This window comes from Pygocentrus nattereri, chromosome 1, assembly GCF_015220715.1.
Source record: "Pygocentrus nattereri isolate fPygNat1 chromosome 1, fPygNat1.pri, whole genome shotgun sequence".
NCBI lineage: Eukaryota > Metazoa > Chordata > Actinopteri > Characiformes > Serrasalmidae > Pygocentrus > Pygocentrus nattereri.
Window position 1 is genome coordinate 18,826,001 of NC_051211.1, and position 24,413 is coordinate 18,850,413.

General features: G+C 39.5%; 2 protein-coding genes across 7 annotated transcripts in view; both read right to left on the reverse strand.

The window, feature by feature from the left end:
* LOC108438299 overlaps positions 1-24,413 on the reverse strand; it is a 250,795-nt gene that overhangs the window by 201,476 nt on the left and 24,906 nt on the right. For 2 of the 6 annotated variants that reach the window (XM_037541442.1, XM_037541351.1), the window contains exons 1-4: positions 22,275-22,374; positions 21,543-21,587; positions 20,711-20,758; positions 18,047-18,868 (exon numbers count right to left, since the gene is read on the reverse strand). In XM_037541442.1, coding sequence (XP_037397339.1) covers positions 18,047-18,868; positions 20,711-20,758; positions 21,543-21,587; positions 22,275-22,290 — 931 coding nt within the window. In that variant the 5' untranslated portion in view covers positions 22,291-22,374. Of the gene's footprint in view, positions 1-18,046; positions 18,869-20,710; positions 20,759-21,542; positions 21,588-22,274; positions 22,375-24,413 lie in introns of those variants that run through there. The other 4 variants (XM_037541404.1, XM_017716031.2, XM_037541499.1 and 1 more) reach the window with 4 other exon arrangements.
* Positions 3,164-4,278, reverse strand: LOC119264148 (vicilin-like seed storage protein At2g18540). Its single transcript, XM_037541898.1, has one exon. It carries the CDS (start codon positions 4,275-4,277, stop codon positions 3,306-3,308), a length of 972 nt encoding a protein of 323 aa, XP_037397795.1. The 5' UTR covers position 4,278; the 3' UTR covers positions 3,164-3,305.

Sequence of the window (24,413 nt, forward strand, 5' to 3'; positions counted from 1 at the left end):
TGCCACAGTATGTGTCATTTATGACCTGATACATTAGCACAACTGCAGTCTTTTGTGTGGTTGTGCAATTACTGACAACCTTAAATTAAGGCTTACGTGAAAATCTGCTTATCCACTATGCGATCTAACTAAAATCAGAAAAGCAGAGAGAGTTTCAGCTAACTTATGATCGTTTAAGAGCTTTCTTTCTCTACATTTCATCTCTCTTAAACCTGTGTTATGCAGTGCCCTAGGTTTAGCTGTTGCAAGTATGAAGAAATGGCTACCAGCAGATTGCGATCATTATTCCACAAAACAGGCAGAACTGGTAGCACTAACTTGTGCCTGTGTGCTTGCTAAAGGTTTAAAAGCAAATGTTTTTGTCGATTCCAAGTATGTTCATGGCATATGCCATGATTTTGGCTCTTTATAGAAACAACTGTGTTAGACCAATGTCTTACGGGTTGGCTAGGTGTCTGGTACCTGCGCGCAACAATAAAGATCACTATACAGACTTCAGGAGTCCCCTGGATTTCTGAAGGGTTTGAAATTCTTTAGTTATTTAGTTATCTACAGTTATTTATTTTTATAGGATTGTTTTTTTATGGGATACAAATAATTCTGGAGTTGTCTGTAGATACTACAGGCCACGCAGAGACTCAAAATAATGATATTCTTCAGTCACTAATACATCAGTAGAAGAGACAATACAACGTTGATACTTTTTGATGATGATGATATGGAACACAGTGATTTAAATTGGGAGTTGCAGTATATGAACATAATAGCAAAAATGTCATGATTTACATATTTTTGTGCAAAGACAAAGCAATGGCACATTTTATCAGTACTACACATACAATGAGCTGTATTCAACATCTCACTGCATTATATCCAGTTGAAATTTCCTTCTAATTAAAAATACAAATCCATGATATCTTCAGTAAAGCAAATGGTCACATGATGGGATATACTTATTACAATAGTGATAATACTGCCATAAATATATATATATATATATGTACAGCGGTATGCAAAAGTTTGGGCACCCCTGATCATTTTCATGATTTGCCTTTATCAATCAGTGGTTGTTCAGATCAGATCAGCAATTTCACTTAAATATATCATATAGCAGACAAACACGAAGACGAAGTGATATTTGAGAAGTGAAATGAAGTTTATAGGATTTACAGAAAGTGTGCAATAATTATTTAAATAAAATTAGGCAGGTGCATAAGTTTGGGCACCCCAACAGAAAAATTATTTCAATATTTAGTAGATCCTCCTTTGCAGAAATAATAGCCTCTAAACGCTTCCTATAGCTTCCAATGAGAGTCTGGATTCTGGTTGAAGGTATTTTGGACCATTCTTCTTTACAAAACATCTCCAGTTCAGTCGGGTTTGAAGCTGGCCGAGCATGGACAACCCGCTTTAAATCACGCCACAGATTTTCAATAATATTCAGATCTGGGGACTGCGATGGCCATTCCAGAACATTGTACTTCTTCCTCTGCATGAATACCTTAGTAGATTTTGAGCAGTGTTTAGGGTCATTGTCTTGTTGAAGTATCCAGCCCCGGTGCAACTTCAACTTTTTCACTGATCCTTGAACATTGTTCTCAAGAATCTGCTGATATTGACTGGAATCCATGCGACCCTCAACTTTAACAAGATTCCCAGTACCTGCACTGGCCACATAGCCCCAGAGCATGATGGAACCACCACCAAATTTACTGTGGGTAGCAAGTGTTTCTTTTGGAAAGTTGTGTTCTTTTTCTGCCATGCATACCGCCCCTTGTTATGTCCAAATAACTCTTTTTAGTTTCATCAGTCCACAGCACCTTATTCCAAAATGAAGTTGGCTTGTCAAAATGTGTTCTAGCATACATCAAGTGACTCTGTGGCGTGTGCACAGAAAAGGATTCTTCTGCATTACTCTCCCATACAGCCTCTCTTGCAAAAGTGCAAAGTGTGCTGAATAGTTGAATGATGCACAGTGACACCATCTGCACGATGATGTTGTAGGTCTTTGGAACTGGTCTGTGGGTTGACTATGGCTGTTCTCACCATCCTTCACCTTTGCCAATCTCAGATTTTTCTTGGCCTGCCACTTCGGGCCTTAACTAGAACTGTGCCTGTGGTCTTCCATTTCCTCACTACGTTCCTCACAGTGGAAACTGACAGTTGAAATCTCTGAGATAGCTTTTTGTATCCTTCCCCTAAACCATGATGTTGAACATTCTTTGTTTTCAGGTCATTTGAGGGTTGTTTTGAGGCTCCCATGTTGCCACTCTTCAGAGAAGATGCAAAGAGGAGAAACACTTGCAGTTGGCCACCTTAACCCTTTCTCATAATTGGATTCACCTGTGTATGTAGGTCAAGGGTCACTGAGCTTACAAAACAAATTTTGTGTTCCAATACTTAGTGTTAAAGGTATTCAAATCAATAAAACAACAAGGGTGCCCAAACTTATGCACCTGCCTAATTGTCCATCCATCCATTTTCTAAGCCGCTTCTCCGTCAGGGTCGCAGGGGGTGCTGGAGCCTATCCCAGCAGTCTTCAGGCGGAATGCAGGATACACCCTGGATGGGTCGCCAGTCCATCGCAGGGCAGACAGACAGACACAGACAGTCACTCACACACTCACACCTAGGGGCAATTTAGCACATCCAATCGACCTGACTGCATGTCTTTGGACTGTGGGAGGAAACCGGAGAACCTGGAGGAAACCCACGCAGACACGGGGGGAACATGCAAACTCCACACAGAGAGGACCCCGGTCGCCAGGCCAGGGAATCGAACCCAGGCCCTCCTCGCTGTGAGGCGACAGTGCTACCCACCACGCCACTCTGCCTAATGCACACTTTCTGTAAATCCTATAAACTTCATTTCACTTCTCAAATATCACTGTTTTTGTCTGCTATACACTATATTTAACTGAAATTGCTGATCCAAACAACCAATGATTTGGTTGAATGAAACTTTTGCATACCACTCTCTCTCTCTCTCTCTCTCTCTCTCTACATATATATATATATATACAATAATGTCTAACATTTTACATGTTTCACTATGGCAGTATTATCACTATTGTGATAAGTGTATCCCATTTGCTTTACTGAAGATATTGTGGATTTGTATTTTTAATTAGAAGGAAATTTCAACTGGATATAATGCAGTGAGATGTTGAATACAGCTCATTGTATATAAAAATAACATTTAGTATCGGTCATGAAGATTGTGGTCATGCAAAGTCAAACAGACTCCAAAATTATTTTCAGGGAAGCTTCAGTTGGAAAGTAAACAAATTTAACATTTTTTCTTTTTAACTTTTACAAACAGTATGAACAAATCGATCTACTCTTCTGCCCAGTGCTGTTCTTTCTGCCTCTACCTCTGCACAACCCTCTACAAATCCTTTGTCTCTTGCCTCTTTTACCTTTTCATCAAGTTTGGCATGAAACTCCTCCTCTGCCTGTTTTCTTGCTATTACTTCAACGTGTGTTTTGAGATTCTCTATCTCTCTGGTGTGAATCTCTATAATGAATTCAAGGTTTCTCCTTTCAACTTCAGTCCGTATAATCTCTTCTTCCTCTCTCTCTTTTCGAAAAGACTCCAACTGCTTCTGTAGCTGTCCCTCCATTTCCTTTCTGAGTTGTTCTTCTTTTTTGTTTCTTTCTACCTCCTCTTTCTCTCTTTGTGCCTCTAGTTGTTCCTTCATCTGTCTTATTTTTTCATTTGCCTCATTTTCAATTATTTTCCTCTCATGTTCTTCTTTCTCTTTTCTCTCCTTTACTTTTAAATCTTTTTCCTCAATTTCCTTTTCTTTTTCCCATTCATGTTGTCTTTGCTTTCTAATCTGCTGTAAAGTCCAGGTTTCCTCCATTGATGCAATTGTTTTCTCCCAATACTTCTGTTGTTTTTCTCTCCTCTTCTCCTCCTCATCCATCCTCTTTATCCACTCTCTCTGCTGAGTTAACTGCAGCTCTTGTAGCTCCTTCTTTTTACTTTCCTCCGCATGCTGGATTTTCTCTTCCAGTTCCTTTCGTCTTTTCTCCTCCTCTTCTGCCTTCTGTTTATAGTCCTGCTGTAATTTCATTAGTTCTTCTCTTACTTTCTTCTCCATGTCTTCTCTTTCTTTCTCAAAGTTCTCTCTTTCTTCTTTCTGTTTCTTCTTCCATTCTTCTTCTTTCTTTCTTCTTTCCTCTTCCTCTTGATCTCTCCTTCTCTGATCTTCTTCTCTTTGTTTCTCCCACCGTTGTCTATTCTCCTCTTTTTCTCTGTGAATCTCAGCCATCCACTCTTGCATCTTTTTCTCATCTTCTTCTCTTCTTTTCGTTACATCTTCTCTTTGTATCCTTTCCCTTTCGGTCATCTCTCTCTTTATCTCTAGTTCTTTTTCTTTAAATTCTTTCTCTCTTCTTCTCCCTTCTGCTTCTTGTTTTTCTTTTTCTTTCTGTATCTCTATTCTCATTCTCTCCATTTCAGCTTCATATTTGGCTTTCAGTCTTTCTTTCTCTCTTTCTATCTCCTCCTCTCTCTCCTTCAGTATTCTCTCCTGTTCTTCTTGTAGAGCTTTCTCTACCTGCTGGAACATGTCATTAGTGTAGCAGCTCCCCCTATTTACTGTCACCATGGAGTTGATCTTCTCCAGTAGATCAGTGACCTGGGTGGAGCTGCTTTTATTACTGTTGTTGAGCACATGATATCTGTTACCAAAGTCAAACAGAAATCTCTTCAAGTTTGGTCCAGACTTTTCTATGTACTGTTCAATGGTGTTTCCCTTTAGAAAATCTCCTTTACTGAAGACCACTATAGTGTACATTTTACATTTTTCACCAAATGTATCCTTGATCATATTCACTGTGTCTTGCTCCTCTTGGGTGAAGCGCTGCCCGATGCTCAGCACCAGCAGGAACACATGTGGACCTGGTGCTGCCATGGAGATGCATTTAGTGATTTCTTTAGTGACCTCCACATTAGGAACATTAGTATCAAACAGTCCTGGAGTGTCAACCACAGTGATCTGCCTCCCATTTATGTCAGCTGACTCTTTCTGACACACAACAGTAACTGATCCACCAATATCTTCCTTAAACACGTCCTCTTTCCCCAGGATGGTGTTTCCTGTTGCACTCTTTCCAACTCCGGTCTTCCCCAGCAGAACAATCCGCAAGGCCTCAGGGCTTTTTGGTGAACCTGTACAGGGTAGATCATTGAACTTTTCATTATCCCAGATTTGTGCCATTTGGTTAGACAATCAGACAATTGTAAGACACCCTGAACCACTAAACTGAATATCTTAAATTTAGCAATCAGTTGAAATGATACCTTTCTTTATGTATTCATCTTCTTAATTTGAATATGTTACAGCCATTGATTTTTTTATCAGTACTTTGTCTTATTTCTGTTAATAAGCAGTAATGTATGCAGTAATAAACAGTAATGGATGCAAAGCATTAAATTTCACATTATTTTATGTTTTATATTTTTGAATAATGTAAAGCACTTTTTATACAGCTACTGCCTTAGTGAGTGCACTTAAAAGAGACACTGAGCAGACCAGACCTGGAGAAAGAAGCAGAGATAAAAGACAAAGGTTTCCACATAGAAATGAAACTGGCGAATCACCCAGCAAAAGACAGAAGAAGCCATCAGACAGACCAAGGGAAATATGGCACCTGGTAAACACAGAATCACTGCAGACATACTGAAGGTGAACTTTTAAACTTTTAAAAGTGTGGGAGGAAGGCAGAGTCCCAGAAACATGAAGGAAAGGCATCGTTGTAAAGCTACTGAAGAGGGGTGATCTGTCAGTTTGTGGCAATTGGAGGGGCATCAACCTAGGATCAGTACCAGGGAAGATCTTGTGTAGAGTCCTGTTACAAAGGATGAGATAGGTGAGGGTGGGAATGTAGATCGACCGGTAAATCGAGAGCCTTGCCTTATGGCTCAGCTCTATCTTTGCCACAACAGACCGGTAAAGAGCCCGCATCACTGCTGACCCAGTACCAATCCGTCTGTCAATCTCCCGCTCCCTTTTACCATCACTCATGAACAATACCCCGAGATACTTAACTTGCCTCCACTTGAGGCAAGAGCTTATCCCGACCCAGAGAGGGCTCTCCACCCTTTTCCACTTGAGAACCATGGCCTCAGATTTGGAGGTACTTATTCTCATCCCGGCCGCTTCACACTCGGCTGCAAACCGATCCCACGAAAGGTGAAGTTCATGGCCTGATGTCCCCAATAGAACCACATCATCTGCAAACAGCAACGATGTGTCCTTGCGGTCACCAAACCGGACACTCTCCATCCCCTGACTGTGCCTAGAAATTCTCTCATGAAAATTATGAATAGAATCGGTGACAAATGGCACCAAATGGCAACAACTGAGTCCAACTTTCACTGGGAACGAGTCTGACTTACTGCCGGCCATGCAAACCAAACTCCTGCTTTGTTTGTACATGGCCTGAATGGCTCGTAGCAAAGAGCCATGTACCCTGTACTCCCAAAGCACCTCCCACAGAATACCCTGGGGAACACAGCCGAATGCCTTCTCCAAATCCACAAAGCACATGTGGACTGGTTGGGCAAACTCCGATGAACCCTCCAGAATCCTGGAGAGGGTGAAGAGTTGGTCCAATGTTCCACAACCAGGGCGGAACCCGCACTGCTCCTCCTGAATCTGAGGTTCGACTGTAAGCCGGACTCTCTTCTCCAGTACCCCTGCATAGACCTTACCAGGGAGGCTGAGGAGTGTGATTCACCTGTAATTGGAACACACCCTCCGTTCCCGCTTTTTAAAAAGAGGCACCACCACCCCAGTCTGCCAATCCAGTAGCACCGTCCCCGATGTCCATGCAATGTTGAAAAGGTGTGTCAGCCAAGACAGCCCCACAACATCCAGAGCTTTGAGGAACTCTGGACGGATCTCTTCCACCCCTGGAGCCTTGCCACCAAGGAGCTTTTTAACTTCCTTAGCAACTTTGGCCTCAATAATGGACAAGCCTATTCCTGTGTCCCCAGACTCAGCCTCCTCACTGGAGAACATGTTGGTGGGATTGAGAAGGTCCTCAAAGTATTCCTTCCACCGCTCAAATGACGTCTTCAGTCAAAGTCAACAGCACACCATTTCCACTATATACAGTGCTAGTGGCACACTGCTTTCCCCTTCTGAGTTGTCTGACGGTTTGCCAGAATCTTTTCAGAGCCGACTTAAAGTGACTTTCCAAGGCCTCACCAAACTCCTCCCACACACAGGTTTTTGCCTTGGCAACGACTGAAGCCATAGATCGCTTGGCCTGTCGATACCTGCTAGCTGGCTCTGGTGTCCCATGACCAACCATTCCCGGTAGGACTCCTTCTTCAGCTTGACGGTGTCTCTCACTTGGGGTGTCCACCACCGGGTTCGAGGATTACCGCCCCTACAGGCCCCAACTACCTTGCGGCCACAGCCACAGTCAGCCGCTTCAACAATGGAGGAGCGGAACATGGCCCATTCTGAGTCAATGTCCCTCACCTCCCCCGATAATTGGTCAAAGTTCTGACAGAGGTGTGAACTGAAGATCAATTTGACAGGTTCTTCTGCCAGACATTCCCAACAAACCCTCACTATAGGTTTGGGTTTGCCTGGTCTGACCGGCATCTTCCCCCATCACCTGATCCAACTCACCACCAGGTGGTGATCAGTTGACAGCTCAGCTCCTCTATTTACCCAAGTGTCCAAAACACATGGCCGCAAGTCCGATGACACCACTACAAAGTTAATCATTGAACTGCGGCCTAGGGTGTCCTGGTGCCATGTGCAATTATGGACATCCTTCTGTTCAAACATGGTGTTTGTGATGGACGAACTGTGGTTTGCACAGAAGTCCAAAAACTGAACACCACTCGGGTTCAGATCAGAGAGGCCATTCCTCCCAATCACACCCCTCCAGGTCTCACTGTCATTGCCCACGTGAGCGTTGAAGTCCCCCAGTAGGACAATAGAGTCTCCAGGAGGAGCACTTTCAAGCATCCTTCCCAAGGACTCTAAGAATCCACCACCCCTCGCTTTGGAAGATTCTAATAGCATATGGATTTTCATTAAAAGTCATCAAAATCCTGAGAGACATGTACACCAACAACCAGTGCTGTGTGTGACATGATAGGCTACAAAGTAAGTGGTTCCATGTGAAACCTGGAGTCAGACAAGGCTATGTTTTCTTGCCCATTCTCTGCTGTTTTTCAGGAACTGGGCTCGGCCCATTAGTTACAGTGAAAGGAACTTTTAAGACCAGACCAAGAGATTTTGGATGATTTCCTGCTCTCAACTTTGTGGGAACAGTTTGGGGACGGCCTCTTCCTGTTCCAACATGACTGCGCACTAGTGCACAAAGCAAGGTCCATAAAGACATGGATGAGCAAGTTTGATGTGGAAGAGCTTGTCTGGCCTGCACAGAGTCCTGACCTCAACCTGATAGAACACCTATGGGATTAATTAGAGTGGACTGTGAGCCACGCCTTCTCATTCAACATCATTGTCTGACCTCACAAATGCGCTTCTGGAAGAATGGTCAAAAATTCCCATAAATACACTCCTAACCCTTGTGAAAAGCCTTCCCAGAAAGGTTGAAGATGTTATAGCTGCAAAGGGTGGGCTGACATCATATTAAACCCCATGGATTAAGAATGGGATGTCCTTCAATTTCATACGTGTCTCAAGGCAGACGAGCAAATACTTTTGGCAATATAGTGTATGTGTCACACCCTTGGACAGTACTAGGAATCAGTCTTCTAACATGAACTCCATTACCCAGAACACTCTGCAGGAAACCCAGGTTCCTGGAACCACTCAAAGGACTGTTCCTGGAACCAATCAACTGTTTGATCCCTTGTCATATTTTGAGCTTAATAATGCACCACCTTTTATTATAGGAGCCAGTTCTGGAATGCCTGCAGACCAGTCTAGACCTGCATACTCTGATTATGAAGCCATTTTGATGTAAAACATGAAGAATGTTTTGTTGCCTTATCATGTTGAAATAAGATGTCTAGAAAGCCTCTCCCTCCTCACCTACCATGACAGTTTGCATTCCCAAACTCATGTGGTGATCTCATGTGGTCACACATCCACAAAGTTGAATGCTGGATGCTCATTTTATACACCAACATCCCCTATTTAATACGTCCCAAGTTTTTGGAAGGCATTTGTAGGTATTACAATGAGCATAGGCAATAAAGTTGATAAAATTAAACATTACATAAACATTACATATCTTGTGTTTGTACTGTTTTTACTATATATATATATATATATATATATATATATATATATATATATATATATATACTTTTTTTTAATGTATGCACATTTTGAATTTGATGCCAACAACACAATCCAAAAACGGTTACCACTGTGTTTCATCACCTCTTCTTTTAACAACACTGTGTAAGCATTTGGGAACTTAAGAGACATAAAGGTCTCCTGCGTCGTATTTTTCATTTCACAATGTGCCAAATGTTTTCAGTGGTGACAGGTCTGGACTGCAGCCAGGTCAGTTTACCACCCAGACTCTTTGAATACATAGCAATGCTGTTGTAATACAGAATGTGGTTTGACATTGTCTTCCTGAAATAATCAAGGCCTTCCCTGAAACAGATGTCATCTGGATAGTGGCACATGTTGCCAAAACATGTATATGTCATTCAGCATTAATGGTGCCTTCACAGATGTGCCTGTCATCCCTGACAATTGCATTCATACAGTTCTCTACCATCATAAATATTGGCTTTTGAACTGTGCACTAAGAACAAGCTGAGTGATCTTTAGGCCGGAGTGTCCATGATTTCCAAAAAGAAATTCATATGTTGATTCATCCAACCACAGAATACTTTTCTACATCCCCTCAGATCCTTTTAAATGAGATCAGGCCCAGAGAAGGTGGCCGTGTTTCTGGAGCCTGTTTAAATATGGTTTATTATTTGTGTTTTAGAGTTTTAACTTGCATTTGTGGATGCAGTGACAAACTGTGTTCACAGACAATGTTTTTCAAAAGTGATCCTGAGCCCATGCAGTGATTTCCACTATAGAATCATGTCTGTTTTTAATGCAGTGCCATCTGAGGCCACAAAGATCATGATAATATGTAACGTAGATGATAAAAAGCAAATATTCTTTGCTATTTCACACTGAGAAATGTTATTCTTGAATTGTTGGACTGTTTGCCTGAGCAGTCTTTCACATAGTGGTCAACCCCTCCTCATATTTACTTGTGAAAAACTCAGCCTCTCTTAACAGCTTTTTTTATACCCAATCATGTTACTGACCTGTTGCCAATTAACCACCATGTGTATTTAGCTTTATTCAACTTTACCAGTCCATTGTTTCCCCAAACTTTTCCCAACTTTTTTGGAACGTGTTGTTGGTATCAAATTCAAAATGCACATGTATTTTTCAAAAAAACATATTCTCTCAGTTTCAACATTTGCTATTTTGTCTTTGTACTATTTTCAGTGAATTATAGGGTTTACATGATTTGCACATCATTTGCATTTTGCCTACTATCCCTTTATTATTTTATAGTTAATATTTTTTATTTGAAACATTTTTGGAATTGGGTTTGTATGTTCAGGGTAATTTCAAAGGTAATTTTTATTTTTTTAAGTAATGGCTTCTGCATAATCAACTCTGATATTTCATCCACTCTGTTACATTATGTAGCCTGAGATGAATATGGTCATATTACTAGAAGAATTTATTCTGAGACAATGAGAAAATTATGTAATTAAAGTTTTGAAAAGGTTTTTAAGGTGTGTAACCAAGTTTATAAAACTGGACGTAACTGCGTATATAGGTTCTGATTTTAGGACTGTGAAAATTGTTTTTGCAAAATACATTTAAATCACACCTTAATAACTGAATGAATGCCAAACCTCTAAGTAAACAATCCATGAATTTTAATATATATATATATATATATATATACATTTTATTTTAAGTGCACACTATTAGTGAGAATTATGATATAAAAAAACAACTCAGCTGAATATTCCATATTGTACTTATTTTACAAAAATGATAACTTACCTTGCATTTGACTCTTCCGGTTCTTCCATGTAAGTTCAGTGATTTTCTGTTGTAGATTTTGAATGTGTTTTTTGTACTGCAGCTGTGCTTTAACCTGGGCTTCTACATACATGTCCATGGTGTACATGATCCCTCTGCTCTCTGTATGAAGCATCTCCAAACATTTAATCAGCTGTGTTGCATCTGTTTTGCTGTCCAAAAATTTGTATCGTGTGCCAAAAGACTTTATCACTTTCTTAACACTGGCATCTATTTCTTTGCTCCGAGATTGCCGACTGATCAGGACTATAGTGTTCTTGTTGAGTCTTGAGCTGAAAATTCTCTGGATCATCTCCATTTCTCCCTTGTCTTCATCAGTGAGGCGATCTTCAGAAATGACTATGAAAAAGGCATGAACTCCAGGGTCACAGACAGAGACACAGTGGAAAGCCTTCTGCATCACTTCATCCTCTGAGAGCTGAGTGTTGTAGAGAGCTGGCATCTCCACCAGACCAATCAGACGTCCACACACTTCTCCGTCCATCCTCACACACACTGAGCTAGATTTCTGTTTCACTTTCTGGTGAGATGTTGAGAACTTTTTACCAAGTAGAATTTTAGATACTGAGGTCTTTGCTTCATTTTCCCTCCCAAGCAGAACTACGTTAGATCTTGGTTTAGATCCTGAAAGAAAAAAAAAACATTTTTGTCAACTCTTAAAAAACTAATAATACCATATGAAAAAAAAATAATAAAAAATTAATCAGGAAATATAGGTAAGCTATGACTCAAATCTGAAGAGACGTTGAGATGTTGTCTTCCTCTAAAGTCAGCCAACAATCATGTGCAAATTTAATGTTTTTTTTTGTGATATCTGTGAAACTGGGCAACACTAGGCAACACTGCTGCCAGTAAGCTCCTGTAAATTAACAGCATTTCTTTACTGTGTACAAGCCCAGAAAAAAGTAGTCAAGTGTGCCCTTTGTCCATTCCCAAAGCAGTATTAAAAATATTTTCAGTTGATTATTTATAAGAGACTTTACTCAATTAAGCTCATGTACTACACAGTGCTGTGAAAATTACTTGCCAAGTAAACATGAAATGCAGCTTTTAAATGATGACTTCATTTCTTGAATGAAAAATGCTGGTCAGCCCTACCTCGCCCTATGTGAACACTAACTGCCCCCTTAGCTACAACATCAACTAGTTAACCAAATTCAATTGACTATTGGTTTTAATTTCACTAACCACAGCCAGGCATGATTACTGTCAGACCTGTAGAATCTAAAGATCACTTAAATAGAACCAGTCTGGCGATGTGAAGCAGGCTCAAAAAGTAGCACATGATGCCACGTTCCGAAGAGTTTCAAATACAGAAGCAAAACAAAGCCACTGAAATCTACCAGTCTGGAAAGGGTTACAAAGCTTCAGTGAGCCACAGTGAGAGCCATTAAACACAAATGGAAAAAACTGTAACAGTGGTGAAAATTTCAACCAGAGCGCATCACTGAATCGTCCAGGCAGTCACAAAATAATGCAGTCAAACATCTACAGAACTGCATGCCTCACTTTCCTCAGTTAAGGGCAATGTACTTGATTGCACAATAATAAAGACATTAGAGAAAAATGGCATCCATCCAGAGTTGTGAGGCGATCCTCGCCAAAAAGAACACAAAGGCTCGTACTGAATTTTGAAAATAAGACATCTTAAGAACGGCATATTAAGAACTAAGGTCAATTTACATGATTTCATAATAAGAAAGAAAACTGCATCCAGGGAAGAGTCGCAAGGCACAAAGCACTGCTGACCAAAAAGAACACAAAGGCTCGTATCACGTTTGCCAAAGAAAAAATAAAAAACCTAGATGACCCCCAAAATGTGAACTAATGAGTCCATGATGTAACTTTTTGGAACACATGGATCCAGTTACATCTGGCATAAACCTAAAACTGCGTTCCACCATAAGCACATCATACAAACAGTCAAACGCAGTGGTGGTAGTGTGAATGATTTTTTCTCTCTAGTAAAAATCCTGAAGGAGAATGTCTCCTTGTCGGTTTGCGACCTAAAGCTCAAACACATTTGGCTTATGCAGCAGAACGATGATCTGAAACATACAAGCAAGTCCACCTCTAAATGGCTCAAAAGTCCTGACTTGAGTCCCATCTCAAGAGCTTAAAGGGTTAGTTCATGCTTGAAAACCTTCCAATGTTGTGAAATGAAAACAATTCTGCCAAAAAGAGTGGACAAAAATTCCTCCACAGTGATGTAAAACTTCATAACAAGTTTTCACAATCGTTTGTTAGCCACTGTTATTGCCAAAGGGGGCACGACCAGTTATTACAATTGAGGAGGTCATTACTTTTAGGTTTTGAATAAATATCTAATATCTACAATATAATATTTTTAATAAATGGAATGATCATTTAAAAGCTGAATTTTGTGTGTGTAATTGCATTGTCTTTATCTTATATTAAAATGTGTTGGATGATCAGAGACAAGTGTGACTGATTACCAAAAATAGGAGAAATTTGGTGAGTGGCAAATATTTTTTCAAAGACCCATATTACTGCTGCACCAGAAGGTGACACTGCAATTTGACTGGTGAATAGGACACCTATTTCAGTACTGTGTAGCCTCAATGCTTTAGATGCTTTAAGCTGTCAGTTTTCAAGACACGAAGACTATTAGTATAATTAACATTGCTTCTACAATGTGGATGTTTTATTGTAACATTCATTGCCAAATAAGAGTGATGAACATTCTCCCATATTGCAAAATTTAAACTAACATTATTTGTTTTGAAGTTGCTGCCAACACTGCTGTATGATGTACATAAAAAACAGCAGGCAAACAAGTTCAGCCACAGGAAGTGATAGCACTGTAAAAAGACAAAGATTAAAAGTATAATAAATGCACTTGTTTTTAAGTCGAGGGTAGATTGTGGTGGGTTCTTGGGATAAACAGTCTACCATAAGATTTGAATGTGGAAAGACTGTGAAGCTGTCTGATAAAAGACATGGGGATTTACATAGACAGCAGTAATATTAGAGCAGACTCACTTACCAAGACTGTAGAGGTTAGACAGACGGATGTTAAGTGTACCAAGTGATGACCTGAGGGTGGGGTTATAAGAGAGAAGTAGGTCAGATAGCTAAAATGTGCAAGGTTATAGAGTGGGGGTTGAGCAAGAGAACCTTGAAATCAGTGTGATATTCTGCAGGGTGGCAGTGAAGGTTTTGGAGAACAGGTGAAATGTCATGCTAGGACTGTGTGTTATTACAAGGAAAGCAGCAGAATTCTGGACCAAAAGTTGCTTTTTGTAGAAACAAAGGGCAACTGCATGCTAGACAGGACTTGCAGCTGCGTAGACATCTGAAGATAAAACAGGAAACATTTATTGAGCAGTGTAGTGGCTAAGACAGGATTTTATCCTTGCAACTGTGGAGGTAGAAAAAAGAGGCTTTAAAATAGATCTAATGCATGTATCAAAAATGTATATAATGTGCATAATGTAACCAAACAAAAAGGGAATTCTCTTTCTGCTCCTCTTAAGCACTAATGAGATTTTAGATCTTTTCATTTAGAACTCATACCCCACTTAGATAAAGCTGAATTCTGGGTAACCCCCTGGTAGAATACTCCAATAATGCCTAGCTATTAAAAACCATTAAAGGGTTATTAAAATTAAAAAAAAAAAAAAAACAGTCGCTCTGCAGTAATTTAACTCTGCATTATGTGTGTGCCTAGCATGGTAAAATGACCTGGTCTCTCACGTTGTGTTGCATGTCGATCACATCTATCATGACACTAGGGATGCACTGATAACATTTTTTTCTCTTCTGACACTGATAACTCATCTTTAAGCATGGATTAAAAACAGGAGCAAGTTTGTTTCTTTCTTTCTTTCTTTTTTTATTCATGTCCCAATCTAATAGAAGTACTCTGAAATAAAAACAGGAATCATAGATGATTGTATCTGGCACTTTCCATTTAAAAGTCTACTTAACTGAACTCATTATTTCCTAGCAACATATACATACATTCATGAAATACTTTTGAACTTAGAAAAAAGTTTTTTGTGCTTCTCAAGATGTTGGTTGGAAACGGCCCTTTGAGATTCTGGGCATTACTGACATGACTGCATCATGCAGTTCCTGCAGATTTTTCAGGTGCAGTGTCATGCTGTTAATCACCTGAAATCAGTTTGATGCTTTTGCTTTGTGACATGGTGCATTATAATGCTGGAAGTAACCATTAGAAAACTGGTCAATTGTGGCCATGAAGGGATGCACATGGTTAGTCTCAACACTCAGGTTGTAGGAGATGTTTTTCCAGTCTACAACTGTCCACTTTTGGTGAGCCTGCGCCAACTGCAACCTCTGCTTTCTGTTCTAGCCCATCCTCTGCTATTGTAGCCCATCCACCTCAAGGTTTGATGTGTTACGCATTCTGAGATGCTTTTCTACTCAGCACAATTGTACAGATTGCTCTGAGTTACAACAGTCTTTCTGTCAGCTTGAACCAGTCTGGCCATTCTCTGTTGACCTTCTATCTGAAGAAAACATCTGAAGAACTGCTGCTCACTGGGTGTTTTTTCTTTATTGCACCATCTTGTAAACGCAAGAGACTGTTATTTATGAAAATCCCAGGAGATCAGTGGCTATAAAAATATTCAAACAGCTCGCCTGGCTAAAACAACAATGCCACAATCAAAATCACTGAGATCACATTTTTTCACCATACTGATGGTTGATGTTCACATTATGTGATGCTGCTGAACCATTACTGCATTATTTTATGCAATGCATTACTGCCACATTATTAGCCAATCTTTTTATTTTCACAGTGCATTTTTTCTTGTATTAGTAATTTATGTGTCTCTCGTTGCCAAATTCTTATAACATAATCTAGAAACTTAAACGTTTTCTGAAAAGACCGATTAAAACATTTTATTCAAAGGCTTGTTTCAAGACATTTTCATTTCAGATTAATTTCAAATAATAACAAGGTTGTGAATTTCGCCTAAAATAAACTATAAACCCCTGTAAAGTCAATACAAAAGCTATAGTATGCTCAGAACTCTGCGGTGAGTATGAGCTCTCACCCGTACTAAGCGTTCAGCTCACATCACCCACATTCTCTTTCAGTTACACTGGCTACTGGTTCCGTCCCGTATAAAGTTTAAAATTTTACGAATCACTTTCAAAGCCCAGCATAACCTCATGCCCCCCTACCTCAGAGAACTGCTGACCTCTTTAATGAGCATTTTTCTTCCTCCTCCACTGCTTAGTTTTTTTTTTGTTTTTTTTTGCCCATGCCATGTGAAGCAACCTTGGGTTTATGAAAGGCGCTATATGAATGCAACTTATTATTATTATTACTATTACTATTAAATTTGCCTTCAGGAGTGGTTAGCTTTACAGGGTACACATGTTGCATGCTAACTAATAATCACCATAGTTTACATTAATATATATATATATATATATATATATATATATATATATATATATATATATTTATGTTTGGTAACACAGTGGAATGATCAAGCTTCACCCATGCAGCCAAAACTATACTTGTCTGATAGTCATTCTGCAGAAAACAAGATGATGCAAATATCTGTACATATACTAAAAGAAATGTTTCATTTTTATAATAGGGAACATGGGTTGTTAACAGGGCTGCACATAAAATGCAGGAAACAAATTAAAATGATATTTTTCTTGTATTAAATAAATGAATAGTTAAAATATTATTCTTTTAACATTTCATTGCATGAACTAAACTACATAACATTGTAACGATGGTGTCACTGGAAGATTTTAATTAATATGTTTTATAGAGAAGTTCAATATCAATGAGCTGGGATAATCCGAAATCACAATATTAAAGGTGGATACAGACAATTTACATGTTTTGTGATCATCTAAATGCTTTTTTTAATCATTTTTAAGTAAAGTACAGATTCCTTCGGATTGCACAGAAAAAAAAACCAAGTCATTTTGTTGCTTTTAAAAAGGTATTTGGACATAAACTGAACTCTATTCATGAGAAGTTCATTATCATACACTTTAAAACTAACCGGATTTGTCTACCTACCACAAACATGGTAGAGAAAAAATCTGTGTGAAACATGCTCATGCAGAAAACAGCACAGTTACTGTAGCGGCCATGCAGCAAAATCCATGCTCTTAAATTCAGTTTCACTATAGCAGCTGTTTGCAAACTGTTTTATGCATTTTTACTACTGTGGCCTTTGTCCAGCTTTGTGCTAGGGCGTTACCCTTCTTTCTTAATACGTGAAGGCCAACAACTTAATCGCCAATCTCTCCAAAATATGCGCTTACGACAACCTCTTTGTGTTAACTTACTATATAGATATATAATTACTATTTACTATTGTATTTAATAAAATCCATATTTAAAAACTGAAGTATGTGTGAAATAGCAGTGCAAAATATTGATAACCTATGGTCTGCACATGCAAGTAAACAATAGATTTCTGGCTTGGCAAAAACAGAGTAGGATGTTGTTTCACATCCAGATTTGAAATCCAAAGTCATTTGTCTCATACACTCATATTACATCTCTAAAGGCCAGGCATGCTTGGGATTAGTATGAATTGACATCATATACACCGTCATTAACATCTGTTTTGCACCACCTAGACAGAGCTAACAATGTTTAAAATGTTTTTGTTGTTAAATGGCATATCTGTAGCATACTGGTGAAATCAATACCTTAGGGGAACCTCTGACCAGTACACCCACTACTTACGGGTGTTACCATTTTTACTGCTGCTTTCAACCCACACTACCAACATGATGTTAAATTCTATCTACTTGTGAGAATCCATGCAACACTTAGCAGAGCATGTGCACATCAGAAACTGCTTTGTGGTATCAGACACAGGTATCAGTATCCTCATCACTAATACCCAACACTGTGTTTAAGTACCAGTATTAGTGCCAATGCCAATATGGGATAGAGGGGGTAAAACATTGTTACTTACTACTGAAATGTTTGGTCACACTGGTCATTAGAGTTGTTTTAGTTTTCTCTTGCTTCTGTCGAGGTAGATCACCTTCAATTCCTTGCTGTTTTGTTGGATCATGTTCATGCAGCTGTTTTATCTCTTCATGTTCCTTCAGTTCTGTTTGGTCATACTCTTGTAGTTCTTCTGTTTCTTCATGCTCTTGCTCTTTTATATGATAAAGCACTTCCACTTCTGTTTCTTGCTCAGACCATTTCTGTTCTAAAGTAAGTGGGGCATCCTCAAATTCCTCACAGACAAGGCTCCCTCTGTTCTCTTCAACCACCTTTTCTATCATTTCCACAAACATAGCACAGCTACACTTACTCCACTCTAAACGTCTGTTACTGTATTTTGTGATGACTTTCTGTATGATGTTCTCCTGAACTGGACCTGCACTGGCTCCAGTTTCTTTGTTTTGTGTGGTCAGCACCAGGGTGTATTTATGGGCCTCCTCAGACAGAGAGCTGAGGATGTGATCCATTCGGCTGCTGTCTGTCTCAGTGAAGTCATCTGGCTGTAGAACCAGCACAACACCATGAGGTCCAGGAGAACATAACGACATGCATTCTTTAATCCGCACTGTGATCTGATACACAGACAGGTCAGGATCAAATAGGTGAGGAGTGTTGATGAGGGTGATGTATCTTCCCTCCACCTTTCCTCTGGCTCTCTCACTGTGCTGCTCTACTAAAGGAGGAGGACCTTCAATATCAAATACGTCTCTACCCAGGATGGAGTTTCCCACTCTGCTGATCTCTGAGCTGTTCTTCCCCAGCAGAACAATCCTCAGATCAGAAACTATGAACACAAACATATGCATGGTACATTACTACACATCCTTAGAGGTTTTCTATTAATACTGGATTGATAAATAGCTTTTTTGCTTGCTGGTATTCTTATAAACATGTTTTACTTGTAAATTCCTAAGCATGTTTCCCTTCTTCAGTTATAAGTAGAAATACTGGTAAACAAAATTAAACCATTAAGCCGAACATGGCAATCACCGTTACATAATAATGTTATAATAATTCTACAACATCTGACTTTCAGATATAACAACAAACTATTTCATTTAAAGCTTTCTTGAAGAAAAAGAGACTTGCTGGACTAAGTAGAAATTGTGATAGTATCCGTTCTATTGCATTTGCCAATGAAAAAGTGTTCTATATAATGATGGCATATTACTCATTTGCTTGAATGCAAACTCATTCACACACACTGAAAGCACTAGGCACAAAAACAGCAGCACTGGATGACAGTCTGGTGTGATAGGATAGGACTTACACAGTGGCATATTAAGCATTTAGAGCTCATCAAAAAGGGCACTGTAAATACTGACACAAAAACCCAGGGCAAATAATAAATATGTAACATTATGCAGATAGAAACTACAGCCTGCATGTCTTTTAACCTTTCTCATTCAAAAAGCCAGGTATCTTTTGCACTGTGTTACATTTCATTACAAATGAACCAACAGAAATGGATAAAAATACTTTTAAAAACTTCTTATAGTGACTTGCATTAAAGTTAAGAATGTTTGTTTTCTTTACTTCTGTAAGGTTACCATTTTGGAGATACAATGTTCCGACAGCAATAATATATAAGCTTCATCAGATAGTGACAGACGTATAGAAGATGAAGAAACAAAAGAAGCACTCTTCCTACACTGCAGGATAGCTTAATATATGACTGTGTATTTTAAGAATAAAATATAATTGCATTCCCCAAAATATACCTTGGTTCAAATTAACCTCTAAATTTAAATTCATTTTTATTTTTAGTTAAATATGACTCTAAATGCAGTGTGTTGACAAAAAAAAACTTTCAACCTCTTCTCAAAACTCTTGGAATATCAGAAATCCAGTTAATAAGCTCCCAAACCACATGCTGCATGAAAGCTGAGGTGCACTCCACTTATCTGTGCCAACCCACTGCTTTTAGTGTAGTGGGGTGGAGAAATGTGTTTATATGTGGTGCTGCTCTACTCTTACATACATTATTGCATAGTCTCTGCAATTTAAATAAAAATGTCACTTGAAACTGTGGAATCTGTCCTTCTTATCCTGAAAGCATACTTTAAATTTTAGGCATCTTTATTAACTTTATTATTTTATTGTGCTAAAGGGACACATTCACAGAGAGCTTGGAGTTCTTTAATCAGGTTCCTCACAGGTGAGAGTATTTACAGCCCCTCCTCAAGTGTCACTCTAGGCCACTGCCTAGTTCAACTATGGACAGTTACTAAAATATATATCTGATATATAAAATATATATCACCCACATGCACCACTCTAACGATGTATGCCTTGTTTTTGTGCTTGCACAAGAAACTTGAGACACAAACTGCTTCTGGTCCAGTGTGTGGTTTCCTTAAATCTGGTCCTGAATGAACAAAAAACCAATACTGTCCTGTTTGAGAAGCCCTGATTAAACTAATCTCTAATGTGACTGTAATGTGGTGAATCTAAAAAATAACATATACAGTAAGAACATCTATTTAGCAGATGCAGCAGACAAACATAGTGAAATTATAACACTGTAATGTAAAATTGTATTACTGGATTGTAATGGAGGTGTGACAACATTCAACCTTACTGCAGGAATGTAATATAGTATCAATACAGATACAGTGTAACTTACAGTGTAGAGGTTCGTCCAAACTCTTTCTACTCCGAGAGAGTGACAGATCTGCAACACAAGAAGAAGTTATTTAATGTTAAATAAAATTAGATGTTATTTTCGAGTACAGTGTATATCATAATATACAGTGTCTATCTGTCTGTATAAAACGTTCCACTAAACTCAACAATTAAGGCTCCAACTCAAGACCAAGACCTGTTCATGATTAAATGAAATAAACTAACACCAGATTCTTTTTATGGTTCATTTGTTTTTTCAAACGAATCAATCAATCTGATAAATTTCCATAGAGTGAAATTCCAGTATTTACCCTCAGAAACCAAAGCACAGATTTTGCAGACGCAGTTTTGATTCTTCTCTTTTAGACTGTTAAGGAGAAACTGGCCAAAATGTATGAATGTTTCACACATTTAGCTTTGTAAAAATTGAAACCGCTGAAATTTCTCATTTGTGATTTTAATACAGTTTATATATTTGAAACAAATGAATCTGTAAAACACAAAAATGCACACATACATTATTTTTCTCTAAATGTTACATTAACATTTTAAATGTATGTGCACACTCACAAGCGCCAGTGTCACAGTTTTATGCCTTGCTTTAGCGTCTGTACTATGACCTCAAAAACAGGCCAGTGATGCGCTTTAGTATGTGATGCTAGAAAATGTTTCTGGTCCAATGTGTAGTTTCCTTAAACCTGCTCCTGGATGGATAAAAACACTGTATTTTCCGGTTCTGGGAAGAGGTATTCGTTAATTCATTCAACAATAGAGCACTGAACCTTAAAGGAAACTGTGTTATGTATTCTCAAAGCAGATGCAGTGGACCTTACCTGGGGGATGCGTCATACTACCCGTCCGACAACGGTGTGACAGACCTGCACCATAAACATAAGGCAAGGCTTTGGTAACGCAGTGTATAATACAGCATAAAGCACAGCGTCTCTCTGTTAGTCTAAAGACTTTCCACTAAACTCAACAATTAGGGTTTCAACTATCAAACAATCACATTTTCAAATATTTTATCAGAAGTTGAAACACTTCAAAAATGAAAGCTGATGTTCACATATAAGCAGAGCTGGACAAGGTAATTTCCCTTACAGACTTACTATATATAAACCTGATAATCAGTAACACATTTTTAATACTGGTAGAACAATATAATATAATATAATATAATATAATATAATATAATATAATGATGTAATGTTAAATCTTATTGCTAAAGTACACTAAATACTTTGGACTAGAAAGGGTTAAAACACACACCCTTGCCCTAACTGGACTGGCAGAGGCTAAAGAAAGTCTCTGAACTCGTGTCCAGTCTTCATGCTGAGTTACAGTCAGACTCTGAGCTCTCTGAGCTGCACTGTAATCAGCGGGGTTATTTCTGTAAACCGCTCCGTTCGTTTCTACTGAGTAAGTCGACTGAGTCCTGACTCTGTTTAAACCTCTGGATCTCCACACTTCAGCGCTCTTAACACTGATATATAAACTCCTCTCACTCTAAACGCGACGCTCTGCAGACCTGCTTTACTTCAGTTTAGTACAAATCACATTCTTACCAGACCCCGACGACATTCTGTGGCTGCTGTCGAAATGAAAGTCAGGAAATTCCTGAGAAAAACAGAGAGTGGGCTTCCAAACTGAACACGACCAAAGTGGGAGACCCTCTCACTGCGACTCGCTCAGCGCAGCTCCATCCTCTCGCCAGGTTTAGTGACCTAGAACTGTGCTTCACAATAAAAGTCCTTGTTCAAGGGTTTATTGATGGTCCAGTCCAGGGCGGGTGCAGCTGCAGATTTTCATTCCAGTTGATTAGAAGCAGAGCTGAGTCCATAGTCTCACAGCAGGAATCAGAACAAAATCAAACACTCAACCAGCGATAATCATATTTAATTATTTTAGTAATTATTATTATTAGAGAGATGAAGGAAGTAGGCAGGGGTACTGTGAGGCTAGCCACATAGCAAAAAGAATGGTGGCAAAGGCAAAGGCTCAGGCCTATGATGAGCTGTATGAGAGGCTGGACAGTAAAGAAGGAGTAAAGGACTTGTATCGTTTGGCTAAACAGAGAGATAGAGCTGGAAAGGATGTACAGCAGGTTAGGCTGATAAAGGATAGATAGGGAAATGTACTAGTGCGTGAACAGAGAGTGTTGAGTAGATGGAAGGAGTACTTTGAAGAACTAATGAATGAGGAAAACGAGAGAGAGAGGAGGACGACGGGAGGAGAGATAGTGGATCAGGAAGTGCAGAGAATTAGTAAGGTGGAAGTGAGGGCAGCTTTAAAAAGGATGAAGAATGGAAAGGCAGTTGGTCCAGATGACATACCTGTGGAGATGTTTAGGAGAGAAGGCAGTGGACTTTTTAACCAGGTTGTTTAACAAAATCCTGGAGAGTGAGAGGATGCCTGATGAGTGGAGAAGCAGTGTACTGGTCCCCATTTTTAAGAACAAGGGTGATGTGCAGACCTGTAGTAACTACAGAGGTATAAAGTTGATGAGCCACACCATGAAGATATGGGAAAGAGTTGTTGAAGCAAGGCTAAGGCGAGAGGTTCAGATCAGTGAGCAGCAGTTTGGTTTCATGCTCAGAAAGAGTACCACAGATGCAACTTTTGCGTTGAGAGTGTTGGTAGAGAAGTACAGAGAAGGTCAGAATGAGCTGCATTGTGTCTTTGTGGATCTAGAGAAGGCATATGATAGGGTGCCAAGACAGGAACTGAGGTACTGTATGAGGAAGTCAGGTGTAGCTGAAAAGTATGTTAGGGTGGTGCAGGACATGTATGAGGATAGTGAGACAGTGGTGAGGTGTGCAGTTGGAGTGACAAATGGTTTCAAGCTGAAGGTAGGGTTACATCAGGGATCAGCTTTGAGTCCCTTCTTGTTTGCAATGGTGATGGACAGGTTGACAGATGAGGTCAGGCAGGAGGCTCCATGGACCATGATGTTTACAGATGATATTGTAATCTGTGGTGAGAGTAGAGAGCAGGTGGAAAAGAATCTGGAGAGGTGGAGGTGGAGAGGAACTGTGGTACTGTATGAGGAAGTCAGGTGTAGCTGAAAAGTATGTTAGGGTGGTGCAGGACATGTATGAGGATAGTGAGACAGTGGTGAGGTGTGCAGTTGGAGTGACCATGATGTTTGCAGATGACATTGTAATTTGTGGTGAGAGTACAGAGCAGGTGGAAGAGAATCTGTAGAGGTGGAGGTTTGCACTGGAGAGGAGAGGAATGAAGGTCAGTAGAGATAAGACGGAATACATATGTGTGAATGAGAGGGATGCAGGTGGAAAGGTGAAGATGCAAGGAGTAGAGGTCGTAAAGGTGGATGACTTCAAATATCTTGGGTCAACCATCCAGAGCAATGGACAGTGCAGAAAAGAGGTGAGGAAGAGGGTGCAGGCAGGATGGAGTGGGTGGAGATGGATGTCAGGGCTGATGTGTGACAGAAGGATAGCAGCAAGAGTGAAAGGGAAGGTTTACAAGACAGTAGTGCGTATGCTAAGATGTATGGTTTGGAGACTGTGGCTCTGTCTAAAAGACAGGAGGCTGAGCTGGAGGTGGCGGAGATGAAGATGCTGAGATTTTCGTTGGGAGTGACAAAGATGGACAAGATTAGAAATGAGCAGATCAGAGGGAAAGTGAAGGTGGAGCAGTTTGGAGATAAAGCCAGAGAGGCCAGGTTGAGATGGTTTGGACAT

Bases quoted from the DNA above. Each gene is read 5' to 3' on its own strand.
- LOC119264148 (XM_037541898.1), bottom strand. From the start codon at position 4,277: ATGGCTGAGATTCACAGAGAAAAAGAGGAGAATAGACAACGGTGGGAG.